The sequence below is a fragment of the Amblyomma maculatum genome, chromosome 1, assembly GCF_055883805.1.
Source record: "Amblyomma maculatum isolate TAMU_Amacu chromosome 1, ASM5588380v1, whole genome shotgun sequence".
Classification (NCBI taxonomy): domain Eukaryota; kingdom Metazoa; phylum Arthropoda; class Arachnida; order Ixodida; family Ixodidae; genus Amblyomma; species Amblyomma maculatum.
Genome location: NC_139344.1, coordinates 408,059,607 through 408,072,679, shown reverse-complemented (window position 1 = coordinate 408,072,679; position 13,073 = coordinate 408,059,607). Strand labels below are relative to the sequence as shown.

Genomic DNA, 13,073 nt, shown 5'->3' with positions numbered 1-13,073 from the left:
CTTACCGAGAAAGAGCCATATTAAAAAAAAATTCACTCCTTGTGCGGAGCAAGCAAGGTTTAGGTAGGCTGAAACGGCATCGTCATTAGAGGCTACAGAAGCAAAGCTGAGACAAAGCAACGCGCACATAATATGGCTCTACACACGAATTTCAAAGCAGTTATACAATGCGCGGAGACCACGCTACTGACGATCTTAGTGCGCTTTTTCGTGAGGTTTAATATACAGTGTCAGTATTCGTTACAACAGGTTGATTTAGTAAAAAATTAAAAGCAAGAAAAATTTATAATTTCTTGTGCCAAACAGTGACCCATGACACTGCCTGTAGTGCACATCAACAGTTTTAAGGGACTTGTAAGAATAAATAAAGTGCCAGTAGAATCACAAATGAGTATTTATGCTTCCAACTCTAATAATAAGCTAATGGCGATGAACAACTAATGACACGTGTAAATGGAGTCTTGACACCCGCCTGCTGGGAGGTAGCCCTGAACGGTTGCGCCAAGATATTAACACTACCCCACAAGTTCTTCATGTGTTATAAAGATTATATATATTGTAATGGATCCGACCGACAACAGCTCCCGCGGCACATCGACGAAGTCGACGAAATGGATCCTGAAGCCTGGTTGATACTTGAGAGCTGGTCCAAGCGACGCGGTACTCACTCATCGCTGACCGTCATGAAGGTCCACTAAATAACTTACACTTCGTGGATGTGTCTCGGACCAAGTCCCGGTCCGCCGGGATGAATCAATAAAGCCTTTATTGGAACGTAAAGGAAGGCTCTCGGCCGCATTTTGGAGAATTAGGGAATTAGGAAGAATGGGCTTATAGTTTCTTCTCGGTTCCTTTATTCGATTCTTCTCTCCTCCTCTCTTCTTCACATATTGTAGACAGGAGAGTTGTTAGTCGACTTCTCTTACATGACTAGAAGCAGGCTGATCTCACTGAAATATGTCGCAAGGGCATATTGTATTACGGTGCTTGACCGCATCTGCAGTGCCATAGGTGGACATTTGTTCTTGTGGAATATGCTGAATATGAATTGTGCTAGAACGAATAATTGGGCTAGTTGGTATGAATTCATTGCTAAGAAGTCAGCGCCTTGTGTGTCCTTTTTTTTTTTTTTTTTTGTCCGTCGTCACTACTGTGCGCTGCTCCGTAGCAATGAATTCTGAATATTGTGTCTTCCTCGTAAAAACAACGTGCAATGCCATATAATATGCTGTAGGTCGGCTGTATACACTGTTCCAGATAGTGGGTGCATCTGTTCTATTTGAGTGCACTGCGGCTGCCGAGAAACCATAAATAATAAAAAAAAAACATGACAACAGGGGTCCTCATAATTATGAAGCGAGTAACGCTCGCGCAAGGTAATCTTCGTGAAAGCTGAGACTGCGCTATGCAAGCCGATGTATACTCACTTTCGATTTCCCATTAGTGGATTTACCTTCCTTCGGTATCCAATTCACTGCTCTAAACTTGCGCAGGTTTCTGTTAATTCTCTGTACTTTTTCTCAATCGCCTCGTCCCCTTCCATTGAGAAAAAAAAAAGCAGCAAATTTCACGTTTTGACAATAAAATATAACACTGAAGTTTAGTCGTTATGTCAATACAACAATGCAACAATAAAACATTCCTTTTTCGCCTTAACGTTAGGCCGGACATTATCTTGAAGCACTCTGCGTTGTCAGGGGTCCAGCATTATTGAAATATTTTAGTGTCTCTCTTGTAAATGGAGGCCTCAATAATGCGAATAAAGATGAAAAGAGAACCAGATGCATCCAGTATAAGCAAGACAGATACAAATAAATATGTAAGACAGACATAAAATTTGCGATTGTGTCGAAGTTAGGCTGCACATTTAAGAGTATATGCAGTCATTTCGGGCTCAAACTCGGCCCCTGAGAATCTGTATGTGCTCCTCGACAATGTCGGATGACTTCTTGAGGTCGCGGTGATTCCAGTGAGGCTTAGTGTGATTCAGCTGAGTTACAGATTGCTGAAGAGGCCGGAGGTCCATGGTCTTGCCATGGACCGCAGTAAAAAAAAGACACGTGTTGGATATCAAAACAGACCTCAGGCTTGAAGGAAAAAAACAATGAGTGCGGGGCTGATTTACCCAGGTCACATGCTCTTCGCAATGGAGAGATAAGACCACTACAGCGAATTTACCTCGTGACTTGAACAAAGGAAAAAAAGTACACTTCTTTTGTTCCTCTAAGCTCAGACATTCAAAGCACCCGATGAAAGATTTGAAAGGCGCCGCGGTTACCCAGAACAATGGCATGGGCCTTCGTGCGAATTGTAGCGTGCATGGAGATCAGCTTTAAGGCGACACGAAAGTATGAAAGCTCCATGTTGAAGTTGGAGCAACCAAAGAGCATGTTACAAGGCGTCATGCACTTCAGTCATGCAGAAGCACAAGGAAATACTCGTGTTCAGCAGTGAAGCTAGCGCACGTTAGCTGCTGGCATCAGCCGTGAACGACTTGCTATGATTCACTTTTGAAATATGAGTCTTCAATATCTTTATATAAATTCTACGTCATATTACAACAATTCATAATTCAAAATTTGAGCGCAGCTATCTAAGCGTTTTAGTGATATATTAAGACAAACAAAAATTGAGATGCTTGCATGTATGCATGTGCAGTCAAAAGCACTCTATTTTTCTCTGGAGCCAAATAGAATTTCTTAGAAGAAGAGAAAGAAGAGCCTCGAGCGAGCGTCACGAAACTGATGACTCTTCATTCTCTTCTGAGATATTCCATTTGGCTAATGCCTCTCTCTCTCTCTCTCTCTCTCTCTCTCTCTCTCTCTCTCTCTCTCTCTCTCTCTCTCTCTCTCTCTCTCTCTCTCTCTCTCTCTCTCTCTCTCTCTCTCTCTCTCTCTCTGTCTCGTGGAGCGTGACTTTCTTTCGCTTGGTTGTACCGACAATGACACCAAAAGCGACGCCGCTCAACCGCAGAAAGGGCGCATATAGGCTGCGGTCTAAAAATGGCTAAACGAAGCCCAAATGTTTAAGGAGCAATAAACAGTAAAGTGAAGTTGGATTGCATCGATATAACGTCAGCTACTATAATATCAAAAATACTACTATCGCAGAAAGCAACGCTTTATATGATAGAAAGGAGCGGGCACAGAAATGCAGGTATCGCCACCGCAGCCCATTCGCGTAATTGCAGTAAACCAGTCACGTGCAAGGGATTCTAGGGGCTGCCTAATGTGCAGTATGGTAACAAGTTTGAATTGTTATGTGAAGTTCGCTTCGAAATTGCATGCGCACTTTTGTTACGTAAAGAAGCCAGCAAAAAGAAAGCCTAAATTCTGGAAGGTAAAAAAGAACCTGCGCAGCCTGGTCGCACCGCAGATGGTATCGGTGCTTTGCAAACAAAGCAGCGCCCTTTGCATGCCCATGTACAGGGGTGGTAAAAAGTTCCCAGGCCACAGAGTTTGCTTTTGAGCAGTATAGTCAGGTAGCTACGACGGCCCCAAATCTCAAAATACATGTGGAGGGTAAAAGAAGCATTACTCTAACCTCTGAGATCATTTATAGCTTTAATGGGATCTCACGTGTCAGAATATGCTGACCAGAAGCAAAACCTGCGGCCTGGGAACTTTTGACCCCCTCTGTACTTTCGAGCCTCGGTTCATAAGCGCGAAGCAAAGGAGGAAGTTCAGGCTTTCTTTGGACGAAGTATATAGCTAGGCAAGCGCTTATTTATTGAAAAACCTGGTGTGAAGTTTATAAGCGACTGGGTAGATATACCTTTACAGTGCCGGATAAACCTGCGCGAAACAGGGTGGAGCTGTCGAACAGGCTGGCCTTGTATTACTCGCCTCCCCTTGTTGCTGAGAGTTAAAAAGGCTGGAAAAAGAGTTATAAAATTTAAAACCGTACCGAAGCTCATTATGAAAATAAATATAGAAATAAAACTAGAAGGACACTTCGCCTTTAGAGTAAATGGGATCGCGTACGCACTCATTTGAGCACCTTTTGCTACCCTGATGCTATGTTGATCACACCCGTTTGTTTGCCTATCATTGAATGACGTTGACGTTTCAGCTCGGAAGTTCTGTTTTACAAACCAACTCGGCTTCAGCCCTGTGTTTATGGCCGTTGACAGCTTGCTGAAGTTCCAGCTCTCCTTCGCAAACTTACGTCGCTCTGTCTCTAATCTTCGTTCTTGGCGTCCCGCCTCCGCTTCAAGCGTCTAGTACCGAGCGTTATTCTCCTCTTCTCGGCATTCGTCGTACGACTTCCCCTTTGTCGTCGAGCAGCACCACCAGGACAAGACACATCCTAGTCGCTTTGGGACGTTAAACCCCCCAAACCAAACCAACCATCCAACGAAGCCCCGTACTATATAGCACACATCTCGTACAATGTCAAACAATGCCGTCGCATTAGTACCAGCCACAGGTCATCGCACGTGTTCAAATCCCCCCCCCCCACACGCACGCACGCACGCACGCACGCGCACACACACACACACACACACACACACACACACACACACACACACACACACACACACACACACACACACACACACACACACACACACACACACACACACACACACACACACACACACACACACACACACACACACACACACACACACACACACACACACACACACACACACACACACACACACACACACACACGCACGCACGCACACACACACACACACACACACACACACACACATACGAGATTATTTGTCAGCACCACGCTCGTTTCATTCATAAATCACCAATCACTACTAACTAATCGATCATTTGGTAGTTAATCAGTAAACCAGTCACGCTACAATGTACCCCCGAATCACGCGTGCAGTCTACCAAGTGCTGTGGCGAAATAAGGCTCCACCTATCAATATATCTCGAGTGAAACCAAAACCGCTATAGCTCAACGCGCGGCCATCTTTCCTTTGCGGCACAAATTAAACTGAAAAAAAAAAAGAAATAATAACAGCAACAACAAAAACAAATTAATATTTAGCGAACTCAGTACGTGCCTTGCACACCATTAAATGTGTTTAGAGTACGATAAAATGCGCAGCAAATATTACCTGAAACAATTATTCTACAAATTGCCGCACAAGTGGGCACTCGATGTAACGCCAGTGAAAAGGAAGGAGGCGATGCATGCCGATGCGATGAAGGAAGTCACTAAGGCAAATATTTGGCACATATAGTGGATTTGCTCGGCGCTGAATCAGTAAGAACTCGGCACCTGGCATCAGCGGATGTCCCGCTGAACAGCCTTATTCTCATACATAGCTCGGACGCAGGCTCCTCACTCCCTCCACAACTTCATTAGTTCGGCCAACCTTTCTTTATTAGTTTAGCAGACTCCCCCCCACCCCCTCCCCATTTCCGTTTTTTTCCCCGTTAAGAACTCTCTTTATACCTTATGGCAACTTATGAAAAAAAAAAAAATAGTGGGCCGTACTTTGTCGAACGACCACGAATCCCATGAAACAAGACCCAAGAGATGAAATGCCAGAGTGACACCATAAGCCATTGAAACTGGAGGCTGGAGGAGTAAAGAACCTGAGCGCTCCACATGGTACACGGAAAATGCGTCAAAAACTCCAATAAAGTCTCTTAGTCTTCCCTAAGCAACAGCGACAAGCGATAAAAGTTCTCTTTGCAAATTTAAAAGACATTGGGCTTCTCGACATGCCCTCATTTTTCACGCTATGCGCATTGTAAGCCCATTATTGGGACCATGCATCTCATGGCTTCATGCTGTAACATTACTCGACGATGCACCTTAATACGCATTTAATGGTCGCATTCTATCTCCCGCTCTTTTATTTCTTTTATTTTCCACACCTCTGTTGTTCTGCCTTCCTCTCCCAAATTCCCTTTCCTGTAGAGTAGCATGCCAGCGAATTCTAAACGTCGGCTTTAGAATTTACAATAAATGGTTCCTTTCTCTCTCCCTTTCTCTGTATGTGTGTGTGTAAATCCTCCTCCCCTTCTCAGTCTGCAGTGTCCTTGAAGAAACGATATGTAATCTATAGCGTTTTATGATATCGCCCGCTCAAAGCATCGCCTACAATACGTACTTCGGGGTGGCGGTGTGATGCCCGATTCAAACCTCACGCGTGTCCTTCGCAAATCGGAGGCCAAAGTGAGAAATCAAAGATGAAGAAAGCAAACGCACTCCCGCTTCAAGTTCAAAGTTATTATTTACATAACTACATAACAGCTACGGACAGATTCCCTTGCTAATTGTATTTCAAGTTTACAAACTTTCACGTTTTTGGTTCGTATTTTTTTTATTTCCTTCAGTTTTGTGATTTTAAATTCTGGGTTTTTTGGTTAGTTGATAATTGAGTTGTGTAATTACACTAATTCAGCATCTGTAATACATTTTGGCAGTCCACACTGAACCCTGGCCAATCCCGCTTTGTAGGTATCTGCCATTTAACAAAGTAGAAGAAGAAGCCTCTCCGGCTGGAGTTGAACACGAAGCATGTCGCTGTGGTGGATCCATCTTCGCCTGCTGCTGTGGAAAGACGTTTGGACGTACCAGTTTCGCAGGCACACTTTCCTAACCCTGCTGCAGTTGCTGGTGCCCGCCGCCATCATCCTGCTATACGTGTACACGGTCCCCATCTCGGACCCGGCGGTACAGAACCCAAGGCTGGGGCTGGGTACGTGCCATACCAATGTCACTTGTCCTTGTTGCGTTTGTACTGCTCCGGTAGCGGACCAACGGGTAGCGAAAAGCCGAGTCAGACGTCGGGCTGCATGCACTTCAATATAGGGCGGTGGTCACCCAAGCAGAGACTGGCCGAGAGTTAGAGAGAACTTAACGAAGGTTTATTTACATGGTGAATCTGAGAAGGTACACACTGGAGAGCACTCGTGCTCTCGTTTTTAACAACTTTTTTTGTCCCCAAGTACCTAGTTGGGGAATTTTCTATTTTGTCAAAGTCCAATCACATTTGAGTTCCTGATCTGCTGGCATTCGGGAACCGCCCACTAGAACGTCCTCCCAGCGCACTCTTTCCACTTTAGCGGCACGATGGCGACTCCGCCGGGGGAAGTCAGGCATGGGGGTCCCAAGGAGGCTTGCTGGCTGTCCAAGGTCGGAACCGCGCGCCACCCACGCGGACCCCTCGCGCGGGAGCACTCCGCGGGAAAGGAATGCGGTGACCGTTCTTCTCCACGGGGGGGGAGATGACCCGCTCTCTCTCCTCGGTGCTAACACGCAGGCGCCGCGGCTCTCTGTTTCCAAACACAGGCGCGCCCGCTCTTCGGCGAATTCGTTAGCGCCTCTGCGCACAGTCCTCCGGACACAAACTGGGGCAACTGCTGCCGTCGCTGCCGATATGCGACACCGCGTTGCTGCGTCCTGGGTGGTTCTGGTCCACGAACTCCGAGGTGGTCGCGTGCAGTCTTCTTAGAAAAACGGACGCCCATCTCGACACGTGCACCGTCTCGTTACTCGGGAAGTTCGAAACGTAACATCCTACTGTGGTTGCCGGCTCCGGACGCGCACTGCGAACACCGGCGCTTCGAATTCACGGCGGATTGATTCCTCATGTTTTTTTTTTCTTTCTGCTCTAGACTTTGTCTTCTTAACATGCCGGTCAATGAGGTCGAATCAAGGGTACAACTGTGTACCTTTCGTTGTAACCATTAGCTTCCTCATGTCAATTAACAGCAGTTTTGCATGAAATGCGCTGAACACAGCAGCATAGATGATAATTTTTACCGCGATGCCTTAAATGTCCCACTCCCCCGAAAACCCTTGGTCAGCATGGGCGTTGTGAGGAAAAAATCATGTGGTAGCGAAAATCGAGGTGGCCGGTCAGGTGACGTCATGACATCACATGACATGACCGAGTAACTCGTACACGTAGAAACCTGCGCTTATTTTTAACCACACTTCAGCTCTTCCATTAGTGCTCAATGAGTCAGTACCTACCGGAGATAAGTCACATCAAAATCGGACATGATGCACAGCAACTGCCAGTACTCATTGACGTGAAGAGGCATATATATCCCGCTGTTTGTGAGATTAACCCGCCTCGACGATATCATTTACGTACGATTTAATGCAAAAGTTTTAGAGTCCACGTAGTGCGAAAAGGTTGCCGCCATCGTGTGACTTGAAATTTCTTGAATGGTTGAAAATAATTTAAAGCGTAGTTTACCTTTGCTGAGCAGGGATATTGATGCAAAAACTAACACTCGTTTAGCAACGCTTTTCTTCGTTCAGCTTTGCTTTGCTACTTCTTGCCACGTTTACCTAAGCTTTGATTCGTTCGACGTTTTAAAGTTACCTTTATCCACTCTATAATTAACTTGCTGCACTTCGTTAAACATCTTCCTCCGCTACGCATCCTCTGCAAGTCAACAGGTCGCGGAATATGCAGACATGGTAGAAAAGAGTATAAATAGACTGTCTGTACGTGCTAAACACTAACACAAAATCATTCGGAGGTTTTAGAATAGCACTCTGGCGACAATACGCTGTTTTACATCCGCACTTCGAGCTCAGCGTATGCAAACGCGGCCGCAGAGAAAACATCAGCCTGATAGTGCCATCTGAGTCTTAAGCTGAAACGAATTTAGTCCGCGGAACAAATTCCTTTTCTAGGCTCAGAAGAGGCGTAATCATAACGCAGAATAATTAAGAAATAGTAGACATTTTGCGCTCATGAATGCTGCTGCAGGTGATGTGAGGTCAGACGAAAGCCCGATGCGTCGCGTATAGCCAATGAACGCAGCGAAAAACCAAATAAGAACAATGAGTTCACTTCGAAGGAAAACTACGTGCTTAGAAGTGCACCGCCGTGTTGTTCCGCCATATTATCGTACGTAGAATTGCGAAAGCTAAACTTGAGAAATAGCGTGAGTTAAGCGAGTACACGTTATAAGGCCCGATTTTAAATGGCATTTGCGAATGCGCAATTCAAAATATGTTATTCTATATGCTCAGATGGCCATTGTATAATGGAATATATTCCGCAGCGTCAGAATGAGTCTCTGCACTCATCGCAGCTTTGGTAGTGCTGCAAGGAACGGTTAATGGGATGAAGTAATAGCAGCAGGAGCAGTAGAGCGCAGACGGAGGGAGTGTTTAGGCGGGGAATCGAAGCGCACTTTATATACAACCGCACCACGGGATGTTCACGTTGCTCACGCATTCACAAGTATTCTTATGTAAGCTTAATAATTAAGGCTTTTTTTTTATATCATGTTCGCGGTGGAATGCCCAAAGCAAAATGAACGGCGAGATTAGAATTTAACGCCAGTAACCACAGGATTGTTTTATTTGGAAGGTGGAGGCCTAATTAAGGTATTTTGTGCAACTTTGTCAAAGGGGATGCGTACGATAAAGATGACAGCATCCGATGCGCTGCGTGAAAGAGTAGTCAGCTTAGCACGTCAATAAATCAGCTACCACTATGGTTCTGTTCTCTTTCGCGGTGGCCAGAGAAGCTATCTCCTTGCCGGGGCCTAGGTTCGAAGCTAACCAGTGGCGAGCTTACGATTGGTCGAAAAGGGCTTCAGATATATATCCACCCCAGCGAAACCCAAGAGTGCAGATAAGTATGATTATTCATTAAAATGCTACGTGATCGCATGACTCCACGCGCCTGGCTGTCAGATCAGCGCCAGCCATGTACCGCGACTTTGTAATGACGTCTACCTCTCGGCCAGTTGAGCGAATTCGTAGCCTTGTGGACCGAGAGTCTCGCAGCTGACAGTTGGGAGGTCATACGAAAAAGTCGAGCAGGGCTGTGACGCCATCCACGGGGTCGCAACCTCAGCCAAACATATGAAAGTGCCTCAGAAGAAAGCAAAGTACTCTCGTTGAAACGGAAAGGGGTCAAGCGGAATCGAATCATTGCTCTTTGAGAACGCCAACCGGGCGCTCCATTTTGACGCCACGGAGGTGAGTTCTTTAATGATATAGTAAGTAGACCTTATATGAACGTCTTATACAGCAAAGTAGATAAACACAATTCACATATAGTACGTTACAGCGATACCTTTTAAGGCCCTTTCTAGGCTCACGGAACGAAATCCCGTGAGCGAGTGTTGTGCGTGAAATCTGTACGTCGGATCTGTACGCTGATGTGTCACTTGTTAATAACGGATGTATAGAAAAATGAAAATCTTATCCTCATAATACGCATTTCCATGATACGCTATAAATAAATAAAAGAAAGTCGAACTTCCATTCCTCGGGTTCCATGCCGAGCGCTTTAGCCAATTGACCCGGACCCGAGGATCGCGGAATACGCGTAATAATTCTCCTTGTCTACCGTGAGGACGTTAGCAGCGATGACAATGACGCGGCAATTAGTGATAATGACAATAATGACACTAGCCATGATGATGGTGCATTTAGTTGATAATGATAATGAAAGCATGCGTGACACACCGTGCGTGCGTAGCAGCAACGCTCAGTTTTCGCATTTCTGCAATGTAGATTCCATAGTGCTCTCGGACTATGCTATGAGTGGTAAAGACTACAATGACTAGGCATGGCTCAGCATAGCTACGGAACAACCAGTATGACAAACGACTACTTGTAGTGGCCTTAACTGACTGGAAATGAGTAAATATGTTTAGCTATCAGTGGTAAAGACTACAATGACTAGGCATGACTCATCATGACTTCAAAACGACCAATATGTCCAAGCGACAACTTCAATGACCGCAGTTGACTGGAAACTTTTGGAAAGAGGCAAACAATGAGAGGCAAATGATAGGAGAGGAAAGCTAGGCTTTCCCGGTTCTCCACTTAAGGAGCATCTCACAGACCCTCTATTTGTTTTTAATTAAGAACACTTATCAGCACCGTTATGCAGCATCAGCAATGATATTTCCTGCTTACACTACTGAGTATCCCTTCTGCTTAGACTTCGGCTTAGTGTGTAACAGATTAACACTCCTAATCATGCGCGAGTGAAAATGAGAAACAAACTAAAACATTGCCACAACAATTATTTCGATCCAGCAGTGCTCTTTAATAGATATTATCGCGGACAGTGAAGTAAATCGAATAGTTAAGGTGGCCTCTATGATTCAAGGCCACAAAGTTGCGGTCTCGTTCTCTACGAAACCAAGCATAGGCATTGCTGACTTTGTGAGCGACAAAAGGACGAGCATGCCTCTGACGGGTGGTAGTTCGCTGATTGGTCGGCGGGTTGTGTTACGTCATGCGACTACGTATCATGGTCGAGTTGGCGGTAGGTACCCGATCGGGCAGCTCTTTTGATATCGGACGTGCGATAAATTGTTTGCAAAGCCCCCGGGAGGGAGCAGCGAGACGGGTCCCAGGTGCGCCGCTACACTGCGCGCTGTCTCGCTGACATGTATCCGGCCGCTCAGTTCCGTTCTCGGCGGAGCTCTAATTCAAAATGACTCTCCTGCAATGGCGACTAGAATGGCGTTTGCGAGATTATAACGGCTGGTATGGATGTAATAAGTGCCAAATACTTATCCGTAGTTTCAGAGCCTAGCTGAATCGTCTAACATAGTCTAACGTTTGCATGTCCGCAAAACTGGACTCGCGACGAGGCAGCGGCACCCGCTCAGTCTCACCTGGACAAGCACACTGGCATCCGAGACAGCAGGCCGTCCTACCGATATTTCGGAGGCAACATGCAAATATCGCGTCAGATATGCTTTCGCTCGTTATAACCAGGTTTGAGTTGCGTTAAACTGCGAGATTTCTTTACTATAATATTCAAATTCATCAACACATGCGTGAACACTTGCTCCGCTGCCGGTGGATTTGCGGGATATATATCGTATTTTCGCGATTATAACAGCCCCCCCCCCCCCCCCCCCCCCTTCGAACTTCGCAAAAACTGCTTGGAAAAATGTTTGGTTTGGTTTAGTTTGGTTTATGGGGTTTTAATATCCAAAAGCGACTCAGGCTGTGAGAGACGCCGTAGTCGAGGGCTCCGGAAATTTCGACTACCCTGGATTCTTTAACGTGCACTGAGATCGCACAGGCACACGGGCGCCTTGCTTTTCACCTCCATCGAAAAGCGGTCGCCGCAGATGGGATTCAATCCGGCATCCTTGGGAACAGTAGTCGGGCACCCTAACCACTGCGCCAAAGCGGCGGGGCGGAAAAAAGTTGGCATGTGAGTCCTTAGCACCTCTTCTTTGCGAGGAAAAGCGCCTGGACAAAGCTCCAAGCGCACTTACTGACTCACACGAGCCGAAGCCGTTGGAGACCCAAGGTGGTGGGCTGTCCGCGGCGCCATCTCCACTTCTTGTAACTCAAAAAACATAGCGCAGGAACAAAAGACGGATACGACGATGAGACAGGACTTGTCTCGTCGTCGTCCTCGTCTTTTGTTAATGTGCTATGTTTTTTTTAGTTACGGTGCCAAACCAACACGCCCATTCATATTCACTTCTCAAGTTCACCTCTTGGGTTGCTTCGTTTCAACAGTGCACAACAGCAAGCAGCGTAAGACGAAAGAAGTTAGCCGAAAGCGACCCCGATTATTCTATCCGCGTTGTGCGCGTGGACCTGGAATCGGCGGTCATATAAATTGGCGAAATAATGTTGAAAATGTGTGTGCGGCGGCACATCAATCATTCATTCAATCAATCAATCAATCAATCAATCAATCAATCAATCAATCAATCAATCAATCAATCAATCAATCAATCAATCAATCAATCAATCTGTGAATGTATTTTCTCATACAATGTGCAGCGAAAAGGGTGACAGGAGAAAAAGCTGCTTTTATTGCAGCCATAGAAAACATTTTCCTGAGAGCAAAGTAGGGGAGAGCAAGAAAAGACGTGAAACTTTTAGAGTGCAAATCGCTCATAACCCCTTCGCTTGAATATAATTCTGTAGTATATATGGTCATCCTCATCAGAAAATTCTTTCAACTGAATAAAAGAGGTTCAGAGACGTGCGGCGATATTTTTTGTTCAATGTTAAATTCATGCAGACTAGAGACATTATAAAAAGGACGTACAAAGCAGAGGTTGAAAATACTCTACCAAATCATCCACGAAGAAATAAACAAATAAAAAACTATACCCGTG

The 13,073-nt window shown here is 45.6% G+C and overlaps 1 protein-coding gene across 1 annotated transcript in view; it reads left to right on the top strand.

The window, feature by feature from the left end:
* Positions 1 to 6,470: 6,470 nt before the first annotated feature.
* The window catches only part of LOC146208839 (phospholipid-transporting ATPase ABCA3-like), a 114,954-nt gene continuing 108,351 nt past the window's right edge, over positions 6,471 to 13,073 (top strand). The window contains exon 1 of the mRNA XM_084579428.1: positions 6,471 to 6,682. Within this exon, the coding sequence (XP_084435554.1) occupies positions 6,502 to 6,682 (181 nt within the window). The 5' untranslated portion in view covers positions 6,471 to 6,501. The remainder of the gene's footprint in view (positions 6,683 to 13,073) is intronic.